The sequence below is a fragment of the Saimiri boliviensis genome, chromosome X (genome assembly GCF_048565385.1).
Source record: "Saimiri boliviensis isolate mSaiBol1 chromosome X, mSaiBol1.pri, whole genome shotgun sequence".
In the NCBI taxonomy this organism is placed as follows: domain Eukaryota; kingdom Metazoa; phylum Chordata; class Mammalia; order Primates; family Cebidae; genus Saimiri; species Saimiri boliviensis.
The window spans coordinates 34608243-34632086 of record NC_133470.1 but is presented as its reverse complement, the minus strand read 5'-3'; the positions used below and the strand labels follow the sequence as shown (position 1 = coordinate 34632086).

At 35.6% G+C, this 23844-nt stretch overlaps 1 protein-coding gene across 6 annotated transcripts in view; it reads right to left on the bottom strand.

Moving 5' to 3' along the window:
• Positions 1 to 23844, bottom strand: part of SYTL5 (synaptotagmin like 5) — a 221133-nt gene that overhangs the window by 63824 nt on the left and 133465 nt on the right. For all 6 annotated transcript variants that reach the window (XM_039475397.2, XM_074391440.1, XM_074391444.1 and 3 more), the window contains exons 3-5: positions 20241 to 20450; positions 2795 to 2910; positions 1229 to 1337 (exon numbers count right to left, since the gene is read on the bottom strand). In XM_039475397.2, the coding sequence (XP_039331331.1) occupies positions 1229 to 1337; positions 2795 to 2910; positions 20241 to 20450 (435 nt within the window). The remainder of the gene's footprint in view (positions 1 to 1228; positions 1338 to 2794; positions 2911 to 20240; positions 20451 to 23844) is intronic.

Below are 23844 nucleotides of genomic sequence, written 5' to 3'. Positions count from 1 at the left end.
TAGCCCTAAAGGAACTTAAGAGTGTGTGTGTGTGTGTGTGTGTGTGTGTGTGTGTGTGTGTGTTGATGGGGTGTCAGAGTGCAATAAGATGGGTGGTGTACATGTACAAAGCATTGGGGTGACCCAAAGAGTGATAAATGAACTCAAGATGGTAGGAAGGATCTATATATAGGATAGGATACAAAGGATACCATAGGCTATCTCTCCAACTCATCTCTGCTCATCAGTGAAGAAATGGTTTGTCATGAGTGCTTGAGTTATACGACATTTAGATTGTAAGAACCCTAGACATTTTGTACAGCCAGATAAAGCTTCCAACACCAGCACCCTCTTACTTTGCATTCTACTCAGAGAATGAAGCAGTGCTGCCTTGAAAGGACCATAAAATTAGCCAGGCATAGTGGCACATGCCTTGCAGTCCCAGCTACCTGCCGGGGAGTTCAAGGCCAGCTCAGGTAACATAATGAGACACCATCTCAATAAAAGAAAGAGAAAGAATTATAAAACAACTTGATGCATATTAGAGCTCTCACTGCTTCAGTCACAAAAACTGGCCAACAGCTGCCTGAGAAACAAAAGCTAAAAAATGTAGGGCTGTGAAGTAGTAGTTTGCCTTTTGGCTCTTATAGCCTATATTTTAGGATGCACTTTTCTCCCTTGAAAGAAACTTCTTGATCCCTTATGTATCTCCCCCATTTCTATCCTCAGTACTTAACATTTGCATTCTATATTTGCTCACTGAACTAAGTCACTGTGGTGGCCAAATGTGATTTTTCTTTTTAAGGAAGCCTGAATTCTAAATAGGGAATATGATGCTTTAAGCTCAATGAATACATTTTTATTTTGGATGAAATTATACATCAGCACACAAGTTGGAGGAAAGGAGTATTGACATTGTACAACAGAAACTGTTGTCACCTCTTTATAGACTGGCCCTGACATGAAGCCTTCTATTTACAAGTAATGGGAACCATATAGTACAAGACCAGATATGTCAAATGAAAGGAAAATTCTTCTGTGCATAGGTCAGAGGGGACTTTTATTTACTTATTGAAAATTATTAAAACTGCATTTCCTGAGAAGAATGTTAAGAAAGTGTAACTTTGTTTGAGTCTCTGACCTCTTCTGGGTCACTGAAGTGACTTAGAACTTGAAAAACTAAGGAGTCTTTATTTCAGAGGTATCGGGAATAAAGATAAAAAATTCCCTCAGAAAGACCATGTCTTACCCCTTTCTCTTGGGCCCATCATGGCTAGCCTTCTGCCCAGCAGCAGGTGAAGTGTCTGACTTTTCTGCATCCTGGCGGGTTTGCTCTTGGCTCCGTAGATCTTCAGCTCCTTATTAACAAATAATCAGAAGACAAAGTTACATACAAAATGTCCAGAAATGAGAGCAAATTTATATTCTGCTTTCACGTTCCCAAATTAGCACAGGGCAAGGAAGTCCATAATCATCGGCAATGCCTTCTCATCCCAAGTTTTTCAGTCACACAGTTATTTCTAATTTGTTGAGTGTTCTAGAGTTAACTGAGGACAAAGATCCTGGACTCATCTGTGGGAGGTTTACTGAGATAACCTTTCTAGGGATGACTGCATCAGCCTTCTGCTGATATTTTTAGGGCAGGGGAACATGGTCTCCTAAGATCTCCAAATCCCTATACACTGAGTTCTAGCATGAGGTTATAGAAATGATGTCCTAATTTCCAGGCATATAAGCCATACTTTCTGGAAAGGTGGGCATCTGTGCAAATAATTGTGACTTGAGAAACTGCCTACATTTTGGAAGGTCCTGAGGTTTGAGTGGGAGAAGGGGCCATGGCTGACTGCCTAATTCTAACTGTACTCCACACCATCTCTCTGTAGCATTGGATCTGATGTGACCCATGTGGAAAAGCCTTTCCTTGCTAGTTGCACACCCAGAAGTGACACTGGAATCAGTTACAAGCCTCCTTGCCGTACGTGCCAGACTTAAATACAAGGGCACTTGTCTCCTCTGTATGAAAGATGAGATAAGCCAAGAAACAGGCCAAAAGATGTTTTTTCCACTTTTACTACACCATGTATGAGAAACATGCTCCCATACACAAGGTTTACTCCGTCTTCAACTAAATTTAGTTTGAATGCACCAGAAAGCACTGTCAAGGTGGAGTGTTATTTTCATTTGGCGCCGGTATTCATTCAGTAAGACTAAATGAATGAGAGAGACTGTCCTATGCATTTCAAGTCATTTAGCATCTCTGGCTTCTTCTCACCAATTGCTATTGACTCATCAGTCATTGTAACAACCAGAAATGCCCCCCACCCCACTTGCCTTTCCAAATGCTTCCATTTTGAGGAAGGGGGACAAAGTGCACAATGTAAATCCTTGGTTGAGAACCACTGGATTTAAAAAGTAACATGTAAAAGAAATTGGAAATAAATATTGCTGAAAAATCAAGGATCGCTTCCACGATGTGAACCATTTAATTCATCTGTTTTATGTTACTTTCTTAAGTGTTTAGTAAGATATTGGAAGTGCATTCAGAAAAAGAACTTTCTATGATGGAGACAAATGGTTTCTTTGAAAATCTTGGTGTGTCAGATACATGGAAAATCACTGTGAATTTTATTTTCTACTGACTTCCTCTTGTCTTGTATGAATTACATATTTAGATTTCATGCTACCAAGTTGAGAAACTACTTAAGGGATTCAGGAAACTCATTTGTGCTGATTAACTATATAACATGGAGAAGTTATTTAGCTGGCCAAAATGAAGATGAAAACAGTTGTGAAACCACATAATTGCTTTAATTACCTGGACTTCTTCTTAAAATGGACTGTCGGACAACATCAGTGCCAAGAACATTGACTTGCTTGAAACGTTTTGCCTTTTCTTCAAAAAACCACTCACCAGTTATAATCCTTAGCTGCCTACTCAAGAGAAAAGGGAAGAGTATTGAAATTCAATTATTTAGCCACACAATTGCCTCTCAAAAATCCTTAATCAAGTGAAAATAGCCTATTATTTATAAAGCTTATCTCAATCTCTGGAGTATTTTATGGTGATAATAATAGCCAGTATTAATTGAATATTTACTATCTGCTAGGTACTTGCTAATTGCGGTTCATACTTCATATATTTTTATCCACATAGCACATTATGTAAACACTATTATCCTAATTTTATAGATGAAGAAATTGGGACTTAGAGAAATAAAATAATGTACCTCATATAACACAGCTTGTAAGCAGTAGAGCCAGGATCCCATCCCAATAAGTCTGGCCTGGGGCTCAAGTTCTTAACCACTGCATTAGTGGATAAATGATCTTGATTGCAAGCAATAGGGATCTAGTAAAGGTTCTGAATGAAAGAGAGGTCAAGGGCAGACTCTGTTTTGGAAAGATTCTTTTATATAACATGTACACTGGGTTAGACTGGTGAGAGAATAGAATAAAGAGAGGTTGGCCATTGTAATAGTCCAGTAGACAGATGATGACACCCATGGTAGGGCAATGGTAAGACTAAGAGAGGAGTAATAAATTCAAATTGTAGGTAGTGGAAGTGCTTCTCTGGATTTGGTAATCAATTCAATGTTAAAGATGCAAAAGAAGGATCCTTGAATAGTCACATCAATCTTTTAAGCCCCACCTGCAATGGCTATGTGAAATCATCCCATCTTCCCTCCTGAAATGCTTATAATCCTTTTCTTTGTCTGTACTTCGCTCATTACTTATAGCATCCTTTAGTATTATTTCTATCCTCTCATGTCTACTGGGCTGTAAACACTCTGAGAGCTGATTTCTGTCTGTTTCATCTTTTTTTCCATAGTACCTACAAGAGAGTCTTTCAAAGACGATGATCTCGATTATTTTTCAGATGAATGACTGACTACTCTCCCATAATTTTAATATATTATCCTTCTTTCATATCCTCATAGTTCTCATTATTAACAGTGAAATGAGGGCAGGGACCTTGACTTTGTTGTTCACTATTTCTAGGAGCAGTAACTGACACTGTGCTCAGGAAATATTTGTGGAATGAATGAGAATACCTGGAATTCAACCTATAGTAGCTATGCTGTCATTTTCAGGCATATCACAAGGATTTTAACAGCTGTAGAAATCACTCGGTAGTCTAAATATATTTCTTTTTTTTTCTGATTTATTTTTTTATTTTTTATTTTTTATTTTTTTAAATATTTATTTATTTATTTATTTTTTTATTGGAAACCATCATTCTCAGCAAACTGACACAAGAGCAGAAAATTCCGTATATTCTCGCTCATAGGCGGGTGTTGAACACCGTATATTCTCGCTCATAGGCGGGTGTTGAACAATGAGAACACATGGACACAGGGAGGGGAGCACTACACACTGGAGTCTAAATATATTTCTAATTAAAAATTAAGAAACGGTTTTAGCTGATTATGTGAGCACTACTGTCACAAAACCTCTATGGGGCATGTTCTGAAAATAGTAAATAAGACTATGTAACTAGGGTAAAGGGTTTGTGGAGAAGTCCATTGAAAAGTGGAGTTAAAAGGTAGGATTTGGGGCCAAATCTTTGAATGCCAAGCTAAAGAGCTGGAGTGTCATTCTAGCAGTTTTTCTAAAGTTCAGATTGAATCATATAATCTCTGGATAAATATGTGAAGAAGAGAAAAACCAGAGGGTAGGCAAGCAAATTAGAAAGTTAAACAATAAACAGGATAGAAAATGATGAAGATGCAAATCAGGGTATCATGGAGGTGAAGAGTAAAAAGAAAGATACAGACACTTGGGCTGAGAATGAGAATCAGCAAGAACATGTCTAATATGGTGGTTGAGGAAAAGTAACTGAGAGTCAAATAGACATTTCTAGCCCCAGAGTATTATATCCATTTGATTCAGCAACTTATTGGACTTGAAAATCATTGGCTAGATCCCAGATAGAAAAGTCACTCCAGAAAAATATGTCAGCCTTGCTCCCCATAGCAATTATCCTGAAATCTGTTCTGAATCTACGAGGCAAAGGTTAATTATATATGAAACATCATTCCACTACTGGGAAAAAAGTGAAAATGTTAACCTTGGAGAAAAGCATTCATTGAAAGGTAAAACCACAGCTTGTCTATCATAGATCTACTCCCAAGTGGCTATATTACCTATTGAGAAGCCCAGATTGTTAGATAAGCTTCATAACAATAACTATATAAATTATGCTTATGGAATATGGTCAAATTTAAGATATAACCTACCAAAACCAAAAGCTTGAATGGGTTATTTCTGGATACATTTTGAGTGATCTATAGATTTATATATGACTATTTATGTTGGAAATTCCGGTGACAATTGTGGTGTTCTAAATTCTAAGGATGTCTCTTGTTTCTCAGCTATTCAATCAAACACTATTCCAGGTGCTGATGTGATCAGAATTTGCAGGTGGAATTAGGTTACTAATTTGCTGACCTTAAAATAGTAAGATTATCCTAGATTATCCATATGGGCCCAAAGCAATCACATAAGCCCTTAAACACAAAGGAAGAAGAGGAAGTCAGTAAAGACACTGCAGAATGAAAAGTCAGATTGCAAAGATGAGAAAGATTTGACATGCTGGAAAAGCTCTGAGGCGCAGCAGTCCACAGGCTATGACTAGAAAGTTAGGCCTCTGTGAGCTAAGAATGGCTTTCAGTGAACAGTCAACAAGGAAATTGGCACTTCATTCCGATAGCCACGAGGAGCTGAATTCTGCCCACAAGAATGAGCTTGGAAGTGGATGCTTCCCAGACCTTCTTTATAAAAAAGAGCTCAACTAGCCACCACCTTGATTTCAGCCTTGTAGAATCTGCGGTAGAGAAGTGAGTCAAACCAGTCCAGACTCCTGAGCTCCAGAACTATGAAATAATACATTTGCATTGTTTTAAACTGCTAAGCTGTGGTAATACTTAAGGTGGCAATAGAAAACTACTATAATAATTTAACAAAGAAATATAATTGTTCTAATATTCAATTCTTGAAGTTGCATAGGTTGTAAGAACAGGAATAAGGAAAATTCAGAAACAATGGGGAAGAGGTAAGCACACTATGGCCCATGGGTCAAATTCACTCCATCATCTATTTTGTACAGCCACAAGCTAAAAATGGTTGTTACATTTTTAAATGATTGAAAAACATCAAAATAAGAATATTTAATGAAATGTGAAAAGTGTATGAAGTTTTAGGGTCCATAAGGTCTTCTAAAAAAATAATTTCCGCTTTTATTTTATATTCATGGGGCACATGTACAGGTTTGTTACGTGGGTATATTGTCTGATGCTGAGGGTTGGGGTATGAATGATTCCATCACCTAGATACTGAACATAGTATCCAATAGGTAGTTTTTCAACCCTTGCCCCCACCCCCAGAAGTACACAGTGTGTATTGTTGCCATCTTTATCCCCATATATATCCAATGTTTAGCTCCTAATTATAAGTGAGAACATGCAATATTTGGTTTTCTATTCCTGCATTAATTCGCTTAGGATAATGGCCTCCAGCTGCATCCATGTTGTGATTGCATAGTATTTCATGGTATATATGTACCACACTTTCTTGAACTAATCTATTGTTGATGGGTAGCTAGGTGGTCTGTGTCTTTGCTTTTTTGAACACTGTAGCTGTGAATATACAGGTACGTGTATCTTTTGTGTAGAATGATTTTTTTTCTCCTTTGGTTATATACTCAGTAATGGGATTGCTGGGTCAAATGGTATAATAGTTCTGTTTTTAGTTTTTTGAGAAATCTCCAAACTGTTTTCCACAGTGGCTGAACAAATTTAAATTCCCACCAACAGTGTATAAGCATTTCCTTTTCTCCACAACTTCACCAGTATCTGTTATTTTTTGACTTTTTAGTAATAGCCATCTGACTGCTGTGACATGGTATCTCACTGTGCTTTTGATTTGCATTTCTCTGATGATTAGTGATGATGAACTTTTTTTCATATGCTTGTTGGCTGCTTGTATGTCTTCTTTTGAGAAGGGTCTGTTCATGTCCTTTGCCTACTTTTTAAAGGGATTATTTGCTTATTTGCTTTTTGCTTGTTAACTTCATTGCAGTAATGGATATGAAACATTTGTTGGATGCATAGTTTGTGAATATTTTCTCCCATTCTGTGGTTTCTTTACTCTGTTAGTTTCTTTTCCTGTGTAAAAGCTTTTTAGATTAATTAGGTCTCACTTGTCAATTTTTGTTTTTGTTGTAATTACTTTTGAGGAATTAGTAATAAATTATTTGCCAAGGCTGATATTCAAAATGTCATTTCCTGGGTTTTCTTTTAGGGTTTGTATAGTTTGAGGTCTTACACTTAAATGTTTAATCCAACATGAGTTAATATTTGTATATAGTGAAAAATAGAGGTCCAGTTTTATTCTTCTGCATGTGGATAGCCAGCTATTCCAGCACCATTTATTAAATAGGGAGTCCTTTCTTCATTACTTATGTAAATAAAGTTTTATTGAAAGATATGCGTGCTCAATTGTTTATGTGTTGTCTTTGGCTGATTTTGTGCTACAACTACAAAGCTGAGTAGTTGTAACAGTAGACCACATAGCTCTCAAAGCCTAAAATATTTACTCTCTGGTGTTTTATTTAAAAAAAGAGGAGTTTTTCAACTTCTGCACGAGGCAAGGAGGAAACAAAAAGAAATAAAGAACAAGGGGAACAATATAGTTCAATGACTAAAAAACTCACTTAATAGTGGCATGCCAAGGTTTTAGATCTTCTTCTTTTTTTTTTTTTTTTTTTTGGTATATTCTTGGGATGTGGGATGGAGTAGATATCACACTGACAGCAGTTTCATGTGTAGCAGGGGAAAGTAGACACATCCAGTCTACATTCTCCAGGAAATGGGCCTCCATATCACTTTTACCATATTGCCTTGAGCTGCCAACACCTAACACAAATAATATCTTCCCAGAATTGTTAGTCATTACCTCTTGCTGCCCTTGTGAAAATAATAACTATACATCTTATATTTGTTCAACGCATGATGCACTTGAGTCATTTGTCATTTCAGAGCTTTAAAATATCAGAACAGATTGTTGAGATTATGCTTTTGTCACCGCTCTCAGGTGTCAAACTCTTGACAGGAGGCAGACAGAAGGCTTGGTAGAACAGGAAACAAATACTTAGTGAGTGCATATCAGTCACCAATTAATATGCTAGTCACTTTACATATGGTATCTCTAATTTTCAATATAAGCCATGAAATATCTATTACTATTACCAATTTACAGACAAGAAAACTAAAGCTCACATAAGTTAACCAATTTGTCCAAAGTTACAAAGGTATTATGTCAGAGACAGGATTTGTATTGAAATCCCAGATGCTTTACACAACGTTTTTTTTTTTTTTTTTTTTTTTTTTAGGTAGAGTCTCACTCTGTCACCCAGGCTGGAGTGCAGTGGCAAGCTCACAGCTCACTGCAACCGCTGCCTCCCAGGTTCAAGTGATTTTCCTGCCTCAGCCTCCCAAGTAGCTGGGACTATAGGCATGCGCCACCACATCTGGCTAATTTTTGTATTTTCAATAGACATGGGGTTTCACCATGTTGCCAGGCTGGTCTCAAACTCCTGACCTCAAGTGATCTACCCACTTTGGCCTACTAAAGTGCTGGGATTACAGGTGTGACCCACTGTGCCCAGCTTATACAGCAAATATTTATTGCATTTCTACTATGTGTCAGGCCCCGGGCTAAGGCTAAGAATACAGAGATGAAGAAGACAAACAAGGACCTTGGCCATATGAAGATGCTGGTCTAGATTTATTCTTTCTTTGTTTCCAAGCAGGAAAAGTGAAAAGAAATCCCTAGACACATTACGGTGAAACTATAGAGCACTATAGTCAAAGAGAAAATCTTAAAAGTAGCTAGGGAGGAAAAAGGAAACCTACAAAAGAATCACAATTAGAATGACAGTTGACTTTTAATAGCAATGATGAAATCCAGAAGCCAATGATATATTTTCAAAGTCCTGAGAGAAAATACTATCAATCTAGAATTGCATCTCCACAGAAATTACTGTTCAGAAATGAGGATGAAATAAACAAATTTTCAACAAAATAAAAACAGATAATTCATCACCAATAGATTCTCACTAGAGGAAATTTTAAAGACTATACTTCAGGAAGAGGTAAAATAGATCTAAGGTATAAAAAGGAATGGTGAACAATGAAATTGATAAAATACATAAAAACCTAAACAAACATTGACTTATAAAGAAAAATGAGAGTACATAAATTGTTGGATTATGCAATAAGAGATGTATAAAATATGGGACAAAAATCATGTACCAGTCAGAAAAATGATATTTAGAGTTTAAGAATATCAAGTTTCTTTTAGCTATTGATTTGCAAAATTAAATATAAATGTTGTAATTTCCAGGGTAACTGTTGAAAATGAAAATATCATATAGTATGAATACCAGTAGAAAGGATAACCTGGAATGAGAGAAACACACTTTAATGAATTGACAGATAATATAAATAAATTCAAATATTTCAGGAATCACAATGATAATAGAAATAAGTGTAAATATTACAGTGATCAATGAGTATAAATAGATTAAAATAGATTAAATGCTATAATTTAAGAGACAATATTATATTAAATGTTAAAAATTACATCTAATATATATATCACGTATATGTGTATACAACATATATAAAATGTATATAGCATATAAGTAAAGTGAATATTAAAATACATATAACATATTGTTTATTTTTAAATAGCATATATACTACATAGAAGAGACTCACCTTAAACATATGAACACAGAAAGGTTTAAAGTCAAATGTTGGAAAAATATGTATGTAACTATTAACCAAAAGAAATTTGATGTAGGTGTATTAATAACAGAAAAAATAAATAGACTTTAAGGCAAAAACATATTTATAGATGAAGGAGGGCAAAATGAATATCTCCAAATTAATATAGAAGACACCAGCACCTAAAAGAAAATTGTGCAATATACATAAATACTCTTATCACAGAAAAAAACCACAAAAGGCCAATAAATATATGAAAAGATGCTCAACCTCATACTTAAGCAGTAAAATGCAAATTGAAACTATAGGGACATATTACTTTATATCTGTCAGTTTGGAAAAAATAAAAAAAATTTCATGATAGCAAGTGTTGGTTAGATCATGAAGTAAAGGAAACACTTATACAATGCTAGTGGGGTCTTAATTGGTACAACTACTATAAAAAAGAACTTAACATTATCTTAAGCTGAAAATGCTTGCTCACACTGTTTGCTGTGCAATTTCATTCCTAGATGCACACCCTGCAGTAGTCTTCTCAAGCATTTTTGGCAGAGGTCACAGCAAGAAAAACATTTTATGTCACAATTCAGAAAATAAATAATAAATAAATGTATAAATAAATAAATAAATAATAAATAAATAAATAAATGTATAAGTATATATACACACACATATGTATATGTATACTGACATTTTCTACTCTACTTTTTTTAATGCTGGTTACTACCCACCAATGGGTCATGAACCACAGATTTTAAAATCCTACCACTTGTTTTTAATGCTAGTTACTACCTACCAATAGATAATAATCCACAGATTAAACAATCCCACTATAGAATGTACACACTCATACATGTTTGTCAGACCATATGTGTAAGAATGTCATGGTAGCATGTTTTGGTAAAATTATAAAATGACACAGTCTAAATGTTTATTCACCAGAAAATAGACACATTAAAGGAATGTAATAACAACAGTGTAGATGAATGTAATATTCACACAAACATGGATAAATTTTACAAAAATGTTGTTGAGATAAAAACATCATAAAAGAATATAGGAAGTATGATTTCCATTTCCATAACATTCAACAATGCAAAACTAGAAAATGTATTACTTAGAAACATATCCAAATGTGGTAAAACTATAAAGTAAAGCAAGGGAATGAAAAATGCAAAACAAGATGTTGTACTTCTTAAACTGGGTAATGTGTACACAGGGGCAATTTTTATTATTGTTGAAACCATACATACGTATTCAGTATCTTTGATATGTACTTTATTTTTAGATTTGAAAATCTTGGCTCTTGCATATAGGTAACGCAAAACAGCATGTCAAGACACTCAAAATAGCTTCTTACCATTCAAAAAATTTTGGGGTAAATGTGGGACTGCTCCAATATGAATTTTTCCCTTGTAGCTGCACCATGAAAATTTGCTAGACTAGAGGTGATTTTGAAATGACCTATGTGGCAACTACCAATATTCACTCATCAGGCCAGAGATCATCAGGAACCCACCTATGGACAAACAAATTGAGATTTTTTTGCTCATAATAATGAAAAAAAAAACAAAAACAAAAACAAAAACAAAAAACCCATATACCATGAGGAATCATGGGAAGTCTCTGTAAGAGGAACTTGAAGGGATTTACTATAGGATTTGGGTTTATGTTAGTAATTTTGGGGAGAGTTTGATTGAACAGGGATTTTCTCTGGATTAAGTGATGTCAGAGAGTGGGGACAATTCTATCATTGGTATCTCAATAAATTTTATTTAGAAGGATGGCAAACTAATGCTAGGCTAAAGCTGTAATTGGAAAGGATGTAAGAGGTTATTTACATTGGTCAGGAAATGGGGGTGTTTGGTACTTTGTGGTTTGAACAATCTTGTTTACATCTATGATTTTTTGAAATGTTTTTGTTTTGTTTACTTTATTATTGTTGTAGAATGATTTTGTAGAATTCTGGTGCCCAGTTTCCAGATGTCAGGGGCTATATTTCTCTTTCTTATAACAAAGGTGTATACGTTCTCTTCTGCACTCTGTGTATGTTTCATCCATCAGTACTATCTTTTTTGAAATTTATTTTACTGATAAACACTCAATATTTTTCATCAATTTCAGTTATTTTATCCGTTGTAGTAATCATTACCAATTAATCAAAAATAAAAATATTAGGTTCCTCCTACTTTAAAAAGACAAAGATTCTCACAAGGACATATAGCAATGTAATGTGTTGCAACACAGCATAAATGTAAGATCAGCCCACCAATGCCATATTAGAAGTATTTCATGTTTTGGCCAGAGGCAGTGGCTCACGCCTGTAATATCAGCACTTTGGGAGGCTGAGGCGGGGGGATTACTTGAGGTCAGGAATTTGAGACAGCCTGGCCAACACAGTGAAACCCCGTCTCTACTAAAAACGCACAAAAATTTAGCCGGATGTGGTGGTACATGCCTATAGTCACAGCCACTCGGGAGGATGAGGGAGGAGAATCATTTGAATCCGGAAGGTGCAGGCTGCAATGAGCAGAGATTGAGCCACTGCACTGCAGTTTGGGAGACAGAACGTGACTTCGTCTCAAAAAAAAAAAAAAAGAAGAAAATACATTTTATGTTTTGTTCTGACGTTGCTTTTATCTTTTGGGCCTTTTCGAATTTAATTGGGTACTAATTTAAAAAATGTTCATTATGACTATCTTTGTGTTGATGGCAACTACCTCAGCTAACATAACAATGTGGAACTGTGTAGGTCTTATTAAGATAGAAAAATGAATTAACTGTCTGTGTCAAGGTCCCTTTTATTATGTTTTTATGGAGTTAGTTTAAAAACTAGGCTTACAGTAGCCAACTTGTTAGAATCAGAAGGGATTTGAGAAAATGTCAGGGGCTGCTCAGCCCATTATGACAAGTAACCTCCTTCTGTCAGCCAGTGCTGTCATCATTTCAGTGCTAAAGCAATAAAAGCTCTTTACTTTTACCCAATCCAAAGTAAATGACAATAAAGGTCATTTACTTCCAACTGATTAGAGAGTGAATCACCTTCTGACTCATCTCATCTCTTAGAGGTCAGGGTGGGAATTTCAATTTTATGGTCTATTAAACATAGAGATAGCCCAGTGGGGCTGCAATATTCTCTCACAACAAACAAAGAGTGCTTGCCACCAATAAAATATCATTTATGCTTCCTGTTTGAAAAGCAGTCCATGAATAGCAAACAAGGTACTTCCAATACTGAGAGATAATTTAAATCTCTAAAATCATACAGCCTCATACTTGGAATACTGGAGAAGTAATGTACTCTGATTTTCAGCTTTAAAAGTGAGAAGGAATTTTGATATGTTAAATTAAACACTCATCATGTAAATTTCTAGCTATCACAGAAGGATATAACTATAAGACAAGTGTTGTCATAGAAGGGTTAGAATCACACATTGAAAGAGCTGTTTCTTCCTTAAGACATTTTAATGCATCAAGACAGAAATTTATGAATGAAATAGTAATTTAATAAACTCATCTTCCTCCTTATACTGTATAACCATTGAGGATAGTCCATTTTTTATTCAACTTTGTATCCTCAGTCCCTAGTACACTTACATGTTATCAATAAATGTATGGGAAAGATAGATGGATGGGTTAATGAATGGATTAATTATATAGGTGGATGTTTGGGTCTATTAAATTATTGTTTCACCAATAAAATTAGTCCAATAGATGAATTAACATGTTCTGTGGAAGACACAGAAGTTCTGATTTGTTATTAGTTATTCTTATACCCTCTGACAACAACTTATATATTTCTATGACAGGAATTTACTCTGCTCAGAAGGCAAATGCATTTGGCATGGCTCATTTCTTTTTAATCCCATGCTCCTAACAGAAGAAAATCACAATTGTTCTACATTTGTTCCACTTGCTTAAGCCTGATACGCTTTAAGTAGAGGCCTACCATTTATTCATCCATTCAATTGTTCATTTGTTCTATTATCCATTCATCTATCTATTCGTTTAACAAATATTCATTGAGTACCTACTATAGGCATTATTTTAGGCACTAGAACTACATCAATGAGCAGTACAGATAAAAACTCCTGCCCTCATGGTTATAAACCTTACATTCTAGTGGAGAAAGAAAAATAATAAATAAAATAAATAAGTAAAATATAGAGCAATGGAAGTATTAAGGGAAAAGCATGGGAAAGAGTTGCATTAATTTGGGCAGGCTAGCTTTTAAAACAATCTCCAAATTCCACTGGCTTTATATTAAAAGTTAATTTCTCATTAAAACAACCTAAAGTTAATCTGATAAGATGTACTGGAGAGGTCTGAGTGACTTAGGCCTCTGATTACCGTATGTACTAACTAGCAGATTAGTTGTTGGCAAAATGTGTGAATACACAATCTCCTTAGGTCTTGTATTGAAAGTACTTCAGTAATTACAAGTGATATTTAGAAGTTAAAGATAAAGTTATTCTCTCTATATAGAAGCTTGAGATAACTTGTGATTAATGGAAGAATTTTTGAGCCACAGTCCCTAGTTACTATTGTCTAACTGAGTGAGGGCCTCGGGTGTAAAGAAGAAGGTGAACAAATATGCAATATAAATGGAAAAAATAAATATTAAGGATCACATTAAATAGGATTGTATAAATTAGAGAAATGGTTATTGAGAAATTCCCTGATAAATTCTCAGGCTCCATAGTTGAGGACTAGCAAATCAGTCATTTGTTAAAATTCCATCAATGCTCTAAAATGGAAAATCTCATCTTGGCAGAGTCTGTTGGGAAAAGAGCTGTGTGAAAAAACAAACAAATAAACAACAACAACAACAACAAACCCAAAACTTTAAAACTCATCCCAACTCTACTAACACACATCTAACTCTTAGCGTTCTTGTTTACACTATCCATAAAATACAAAACCAATCGCCTCTCTTACCTAACAGGCATGTTATAAGTCCCTGAAGGAGTATTTCCTATGAGTTTATGTGATCAAGAAACAGATCAGCCCTCACGAGGACCAAGGCCCAATTTTGAAATTAGTTTAATCCTTGACTTGATTAAGGTAATATTAAATATGCAGGAACCTTATCCTAGTTCCCTTCCAGAATAAAAATGCACATTCTCAATATGCAGAGGCATATTATACAGAGTTTCATTAAATATTACCATTTTTTCATGTATTTTGACCATCAATAAAAAACCACTAGGTTTGTGGGAAGAAAGACACAAACAAAACCACGAGAAACCATAAACAATAGAAATAGTCCCATATGGGACTCAAATAACAGAGCTATAATTCATACATTTTAACGTAACTAAAAACAATTATTCCAAGAAATTACAACAGAAGCAAAATGGAAATTCTAAAAGAGAAAAACACAGTAACTGAAGTTAACAACTAAATGGATGTGTTTAGTAGCAAATTAGACACAAAGACAGAATTCATAAACTGAAATATAGGTCAGACAAAAATATACAAACTGAGTTTAGAAATATAAATGGAAAACAAATACAGAAAGGAGCATAAAGATATCTAAAAGATGTTGAATATTACTAAGATGCATATCCCGACTACTTGGAGTAGAGGAGAGAGATAATGGGAGAAAAGAAATATCTAAAGGGATATTCCTGGAAAATTTTTTAATACGACAAAATATATTAATGTACAAGTTCAAGATGTTCTAGGAACATCAAGATAGATAAATACAAAGAAAATCAGACCTAGGATTGTTATAGTAACTATTGAAAACATGACAGGAAAGGGGAAAATATCAAAAATGGTTAAAAAATATTACTTTCAAAGGAAAGATAATATACTGATACCTGATTTTCTAATGGAAACGTTGGAAATCCAAAGCCAATAGAATCTTCAAATTACTGAAAGTTAATAACGTCCATCCTAGGATTCAATAAGCAGTGAAAACATATTTGAAAACTAAGAGTGAAATAAAGCTATGCTAAGAAAAAAATTGAGAATATTCACCACCAGCAAAACCATGCTAAAGGAAATACTAAAGGGTACACTTCAGGAAGAAGAAAAATTATTCCAATGGAAGTATAGAGATATAGCAAAGAATAAAGAGTGATGGAAAGGGTAACTATGTAGTAAATCTAAATATAAAAAGCAAATATAATCAGAAATAAAAGGATAAATAGAAAATCCACGATCATTATTGAGAGAGTTTAGATTACCTTTTTCAATATCTGAGTGGATATGCAGATTAAAAAACCACTAAAAATATGGAAGACTTGGACAACATAATTAAAAACATCATTGAATAGTTATTAGGATACTCAATTCAGTCACTGCATAATTCCTATATTAAAATATAAAAATCAGTTTTTAACTCACAGTTTGCACAAAAAATCAGTTTCAGGTGGATTATAAGTTTAAAGGTTAAAAGGTAAGACAATAACAATTACAAAACATCACATAGGAGAATATTTTCACAATTTTGGTGTTAGGGAAAGTTTTCTTCAGCAGGATTCAGAAAAAATCCCTCTAATAATCCAAGAAAAAAATTTAAAAATGCAACTACTAAAAAGTAGATATTTCTGTTCATAAAATGATGCCATTAATAGAGTGGAAAGCCAAGTCAGAAGGTGAGAGAGGATATCTGCAATATAGGTAACCAACATAGCTTAAATATGGAATGTATAAAGAGCTCCTTCAAATCAGTAGAAGATGATGTTGAAATCCATATATTGATGATTTCATCAGTGTTCATCCTCCCAGATCTGGAAAAGGAAGTTTGCTGATGACAAAAAGACTAAGAAAAATTTATTTATGTGAGATAAAGAATTGATAATAATTCCTTAAGTAAATCAAAATAACATATCTAAAGTAAATATTCAAAGAACTTAAATAGTTCATTTCTTTAAAACTGTTTATCTAAAACAATCTACAGATTCAATGCAATCTCTATTAAAATACCAATTACATTTTTCACAGAACTAGAAAAACCAATCTTAAAATTTACATAGAACCACAAAAGACCCAGAATAGCCAAAGTTGTCCTGAGCAAAAAGAAAACTAGAGGAATCACATTACCTGACTTCAAATTATACTACAGAGCTATAATGTCCATGTTTTTATGCCACAGAACATATGCAAATCAGCATGGTACTGGTATAAAAACAGATTCATAGACCAATGGAACCGAGTAGAGAACCAAGAAACATATTCATACATTTACAGTGAGCTCATTTTTGACAAAGATGTCAGAATCATACATTGGGGAAAGGAGAGTTTTTTCAATAAATGGTGCTGGAAAAACTGGATATACATAAGCAGAAGAATGAAACTAGACCCATCTCTCTCACTATACACAAAAATCAAATCAGAATGGATTAAATACTTAAATCTAAGACTTCAAGTTATGAAACTACTACAAGAAAACATTGCAGAAAATCTCTAGGACCTTGGTTTGGGCAAATACTTTTTGAGAAGTACCCCACAAGCACAGGTAACCGAAGTAAACATGAACAAATAGGATCATATCAAGTTAAAAAGCTTCTGCACAGCAAAGGGTACAGTCAACAAAGTGAAGAGACAACTTGAAGAATGGGAAAAAACATTTGCAAACTACCCATCTGACAAGGGATTAATAACAAGAATATATAAGGAGCTCAAGCAACTCTACAAAAAAATCTAATAATCTGATTAGGAAAAATCTAATAATCTGATTAAATGGGCAAAATATCTGAACAGACATTTATCAAAAGAAGACATACAAATAATAAACATGCATATGAAAAGGTGTTCAACAACACTCACGGATCATCAGATAAATGCATGACAAAACTACAATGAGCTACTATCTAACTCCAGTTAGAATGGCTTTTATCCACAAGACAGGCAATAACGAATGCTGGTGAGAATGCAGAGGAAAAGGAACTCTCATATACTGTTGGTGAAAATGTAAATTATTACAACAACTAGGAGAACAGTTTGGAGGTTCTGTTAGAGCTCCATAGGTCTACCATAGGTCTAACATTCCCACTCCTAGGTACCATAGGTCTAACATAAAATAGAGCTACCATAGGTCTGACATTCCCACTCCTAGGTATATACTCAAAATAAAGGAAATCAGTATATTGAAGAGATATCTGCACTCCTATTTTTACTGCAGCACTATTTACAATAGCCAAGATTTGGAAGCAACCTAAGTGTCCATCAACAAATGAATGGATTAAGAAAATGTGGTGCATATACACAATGGAGCACTATTCAGCTATAAAAAGGAATGAGATCCAGTAATTTGCAACAACATGGATGAAAATAGAGATCATTATGTTAAGTGAAATAAGCTAGGCACAGAAAGACAAACTTTACATGTTTACACTTATTTGTGGGAGCTAAAAATTAAAACAATTTAACTCATGGACATAGAGAGTGGAAGGATGGTCACCAAAGGCTGGGAAGGGTAGTGGGGGTCGAGGGAAGTGAAGATGGCTAATAGGCATAAAGATAGTTAGAATGAATAAGATCTAATATTTGATAGCATAACAGGGTGATTATAGTCTATAACAATTTAATTTTACTTATAAAATAACTAAAAGTATAGTTAGTTTGTAATACAAAGGATGAATGCTTGAGGTGATAGATACCCCATTTACCCTGATGTAATTATTGCATATTGCAAGCCTGTGTCAAAACATCTCATGTAGCTCATAAATATATATGCTTGCTATGTACCCACAAAAATTAAAAATTAAAGAAAAGAAAAAATCCTACTTATCTAAATCCAGTATTAAAACATAGTTCAAATTGCACTATTCAGGATCACTTTTGTGAAACAGTGCAGGGAACATAACGTTGGCTAAAAATGTAAGCACCTAATATAGGTATCTTCAACAGAACGGTAGTCCTCATTCAGAGAAGTTGAAAATGAAAGGTAACATCTACTACCTCAGTATTCACTTTTCCTCCCAAGATAGCCTCTAAACTACCGTAACAGGATGAGTTAATGAGGTGAAAAAACAAAATCCAACAAATTGGAGTGTGGCACTATCCCCTACTTCATTCACAGGAAAGGTAGATCAACTCTCAGCTGCCTTGAGATGAGATTATGAGGTGCCTCCCAGAGCAGAGGAAACAGACACTGGGAGGCAGAAAACACACCAGTAGATTTAGGGGAAATTTCTCAAAAGGACGGGAGTAGTAAACACTGACTCAGACTAACTGGTTTAATTTAACTGAGAAAACAATGACTCTTGGCTTTCACCCAACTTGGCAAGGTGAAATTTGTGCTCACTGCACTCCCATAGGCTAAACATAGAGGCAAATGGGAAGATTCTCTTCCTTCGTTTTTTCTCAAGGAAAAGTAGGTTTGGAGGAAATTCAGCAACTATTCCTGCTTTACTTGTCAGCTGATGTGCAGAGCCGGCTGAACATGTGAGAATCATATTGTCAGTCACCTCAAATGTCTAAGAATGTCTTGCGGAATTATCTGTGTCTTCTGAGGAGCCATGTGAAGCCAAGAGGGGCCCTGAGACAAGGATGCTCAGGGACCGTTTTTAAATACGGAAAGAGTGGCCATGTGCAGTGGCTCATGCCTATAATCCCAGCACTTTGGGAGGCCAAGGGTAGAGGACCAGCCTGGATAACACAGCAAGACCCTGCCTCTTAAAAAAAAAAATTAGTTGGGAGCAGTGGTGCACACCTGTAGTCTCAGCTATTTGGGAGGCTGAGGTGAGAGGATCACTTGAGCCCAGGAGGTTGGGGCTTCAGTGAGCCCTGATAACAGCCACTGCATTCCAGCCTGGGCAACAGAGTGAGACCCTTTCTCTAAAATAATATTAATAATGATAAAAATGAAAGAGATATGGTTCAGGGAGGCTTCCAATTTTGTAATACTTTGCAGTTTTTTAAAAAATATATTCTTGGCCGGGCGCGGTGGCTCAAGCCAGCAATTTGGGAGGCCGAAGTGGGCGGATCACAAGGTCAAGAGATCGAGACTATCCTGGCCAACATGGTGAAACCCCGTCTCTACTAAAAATACAAAAATTAGCTGGGCGTGGTAGCGCGTGCCTGTAGTCCCAGCTACTCGGGAGGCTGAGGCAGGAGAATTGCTTGAACCCAGGAGGCGGAGGTTGCAGTGAGCCGAGATTGTGCCACTGCACTCCAGCCTAGCGCATGGTGACAGAGTGAGACTCTGTCTCAAAAAAAAAAAAAATTCTTTTTTTTATTACATTTTAGGTTTTCTGCCTCTCTGTCTCTCTCTCTCTCTCTCTCTCTCTCTCTCTCTCTCTCTCTCTCACACACACACACACACACACACACACACGCGTACACATACACATGTGCACATGAGCCCTGCCAAGGCATTGTTAAGGCTGTGTTTGGGCTGTAATTTCACCTGCACACTCTATCCTTAAACTTAAAATATTCTTTTTCTCTCTTACTTTCCCCACTCCAATCCCTTCAGTCATCAAACCTCCACTTTCCATGAAAAGGCAAGAAACTCACGCGATTTTGGCACAGACAGTGCACTTCCAGCTGCCATCTGGGCCTGCAACTCGACACTCTCTGCACACCCTCAGTGAGCAAGCCTGACAAGGATCTCCTCGGTCAAAGATTAGGCCCAGGTTTTTCTGACAATGAACACAAACTCTGCTGGTCTCTTGTTGAGTTTTCCCACTTCTACGTTTTGCTTCTAAGAGTTCATTTTTCAGCTTCCTGAAAGGAGAGAAAAAAAATCACTTAAAAAAAAAAGAGCAGAGATATCTACAATATCTAAAACAATGTCTAAAATAGATAGAATATTTGCGTCAAATAAGACTGCTTTACCCTGGGGACCACCATGCAGTCTCACTTAGAATTTCGAAAAGGTGCCTATTTAGTGTCCTTACTTTCAATTCCCATCTCTTTATTCATGAGATATTTTCATTTGGAAGAATATTTGAATCAAGGAATTAGAGCCAAATATTTCCAGGAAATAGAATTTCTCCCTCCAGAATAAAAAATCCTTTGATATCAGTAACTGAAAAAAAAAAGGGTTTATGTTTTACTTTTGAATTTTGACATTCTCTACTAGCATTATTATTTTGCTATTAGTATTTATTCACATTCTACTGTGACTTCTCTAGGATATCTTTGATACCATAACACTAGAGAGTATGGCCCCAGGTTATAAGCCTACATAGTACCTGGTTCTTTACCTGCCTGTATACATGACTTGACGCAAGAGTGTGAAATCAAACTCAGCATCATTGTAGGCACAATCTTCATGTGATCACTTAAGGAAAGTAACAAAGACACTGATCAGGCATATTAAGGGTGGTATGGCTGTAGACCACCTACCATTTCAGATAAAAAAAAATTTCTGCTTAGCATTTGAAAGTTTCCAACAATTTCTATTAGCCTATGGGCTTTGCTGTTAGACATGCCTATGTTTAAATCCCGGATCCATCATGAATAAACTGTTCAACTTCAGTGACTTACCTATTCAACCCTAGTCTCTTCATTTTTAAGGTGAGAGTAATAGTATTCCTCCATAATTGTTGTAAAGATTAAATGAGATGACAAATGCAAAGTTATTAGCATGCTGCCTGGCACATAGGTTCTAAATAAATATTAGTTCCATGTCCCTTCTTTTACTACCTGACATGTAATTTACTTATCCATACTTTAGAAAACTGCTATTCCAAATATGGTTCTTGTTCCAGCAGCATCAACATCGCCTGGGAACTTTGTAGGAATGCAGAATCTCAGGCACTGCCTTAGACCCTATTGGATCAGAATCGACATTTTAACAAAATTTTCAAGTGGTTAGAGCTTGAGAAGCATAGCTTTAGCAAATTCAGTCTCAAATTTGGCTATATATTAGAATCACTTCGGAAAGATTTTTAAAATACTGATTCCCAAATCTCACTCCCATAGATTCTAATGTAATTAGCTTTGGATGTGGCCTAGGTAATGGGATTTTTAAAAGCCTATTGCCAAATTCAGAAAACTCCGCTCCAGAAGACAGGTTCCTTCTCACTTAAATGCTTCACAAACATGTCATTCCTTTGTGCTACTGAGCCAATCTCTTCTTCAACATAGAATGTCTATGTTGCAGGAAAAAAAATCGAAAATCATTCCACACATTTTATACTATCATCTTTTACATTTGTGATATTAAACTTTGTCATGCCTATCTAGACTAGCATCTTCCCAAAGGCAAGAACAAAGGCCTTAGTTTATTGTATACACTGCTCAGGGTCTAATTCCATGCTAGGTTATAAAGCAGTTGAATATTTAAAGCTACTTATTATATTTCTTTTGTTCTTTCAAACTAACTTGTGAAGTATTATAAGACTCATATTAAAAACAATAAGCAATACAGATGGAATCAGAAACCAGGTCATTTATTTCCCAGCCTGATGAGAGAGTCATAAAAGGAGAATTTTCAAACTGTAGAGCAAACTTTTTAAAATTTTTGGCTTAATGTTTCATTTATTCATCCAACAAGCACTTATAGTATGCCTACAGTGTGCTAGGCATTCTGGTATTGAGAAAAAAATGAGTCTAAACAGAACATCTACTAAGAATTACCATTACCCTTTATGTTAGTTAAGGAGACAAATGATGCACGATGACTCATGTGCTGCAATAGGCAGCCATACTAAGCACTTTTACATCCCCACCAAGTTTGTGGTAATTTGTTACAGCAGCCACAGGAAATGGATATACCCTCGATTTGGCCTCATTTCTTGCAGAGTACAACAATCCCAGGCATAACACATCCAACTCCCTGGGTTTTCAGTTCTTTGACCTGCTCAATCTTCTTTGACCTCCGTGTTCATGTGCACCATTCGCTCTTATGAGGAAACCCTGGAACCTGTCATCTCTAGAAATTACGTTATATCTAAAATCATGAATTTCAACACCTTTGAAACCATTATTCAGTTCTAATGAGTACATCACTTTCTCATCCATCAATTCTCTTCTCAGCCTCACTTCCCCTTGGAGCCCGAGCAGAAGGAACCCTGCTTGGGATTGTGCATCTCCTACCCTACAAACATCCTGGAGGCAGAAGATCACCTCTTTGAACATTCATGTGGATTAAACAGAGTGAGAAGACATCAGCAGCCTTATGTTATCAGTTTCATATGGAGAAATGGTAGTGACAACAGAAAGGAGACCTCTTTGTCCCATTACCAAATATTTCAAGCAATGATGCATAGCTTTTCTCTTTCCTTTCCTTCAACATAGGCAGGCACAGGTCCTTAGCAGGATAAGAGAAAAGAGAAACAGAAGTAAAAGAAGAGGAAACGGAAACCTTTATTCCTTCCTTGTGGGCCATTGCAGTGGCTTGAAGTGCTGTGTGAATCTGGAGGCATATGGGAAGAAGATTGAAATGGATAATAATGAATGATTAAAAAATGTGTAAAATAGAATATTTGCCTCAAATAAGACTGCATTAAACTGGGGACCACCATGCAATTGCACTTAGAATTTTGAAAAAGTGCCTATTTGGTGTCCCTCCTTTCAGTTCCCTTCCAATCTATTCTCCACAGAAAAAGAAGTGTCGTTAGTCAATACTCTTTTAAAATATTTCTGAATTCGTGTGAGTCCCCTGCTTAAAACCAACCAGTAGTTTTATGTTATATTTTGAATGAAATCTATACCCTTTTCCCATAGCCCTTAAAAATCTGCCTAATCTATTCCCTCTTCCTCTGGATAGGAGATAGGATTCAGCAACATAATTCTACTTAAAATTTCATAAATATGCCAAGTTCTTTCCCATTTCAGGGCCTTCGAACATGTTTTTTTCTCAGCTGAGAATGCCTTCCCACCATACTCCATCACCTAACACAGTAGTCATTAGTCTATTCACTAAACACTTTCCATTCTCCTTACTTCTGAAAGCAAGTTGAAATTGCACATTCCTGCCCTCTTGGCATTAGATGTCATCATGTGACTCACACTGGCCATTGAAATGTGGTAAGTAATCCCAGGTAAAAGCTTTAAAATCAAGGGCAGGGTTCACCACACACCCTTTCTTTTTTTTTTTTTTTTTTCATAGAGAATGGCAATGTTCCAAATAGTGTCTGCTCTGCAAGTCTGGATCCTGGTCTGAGGATAC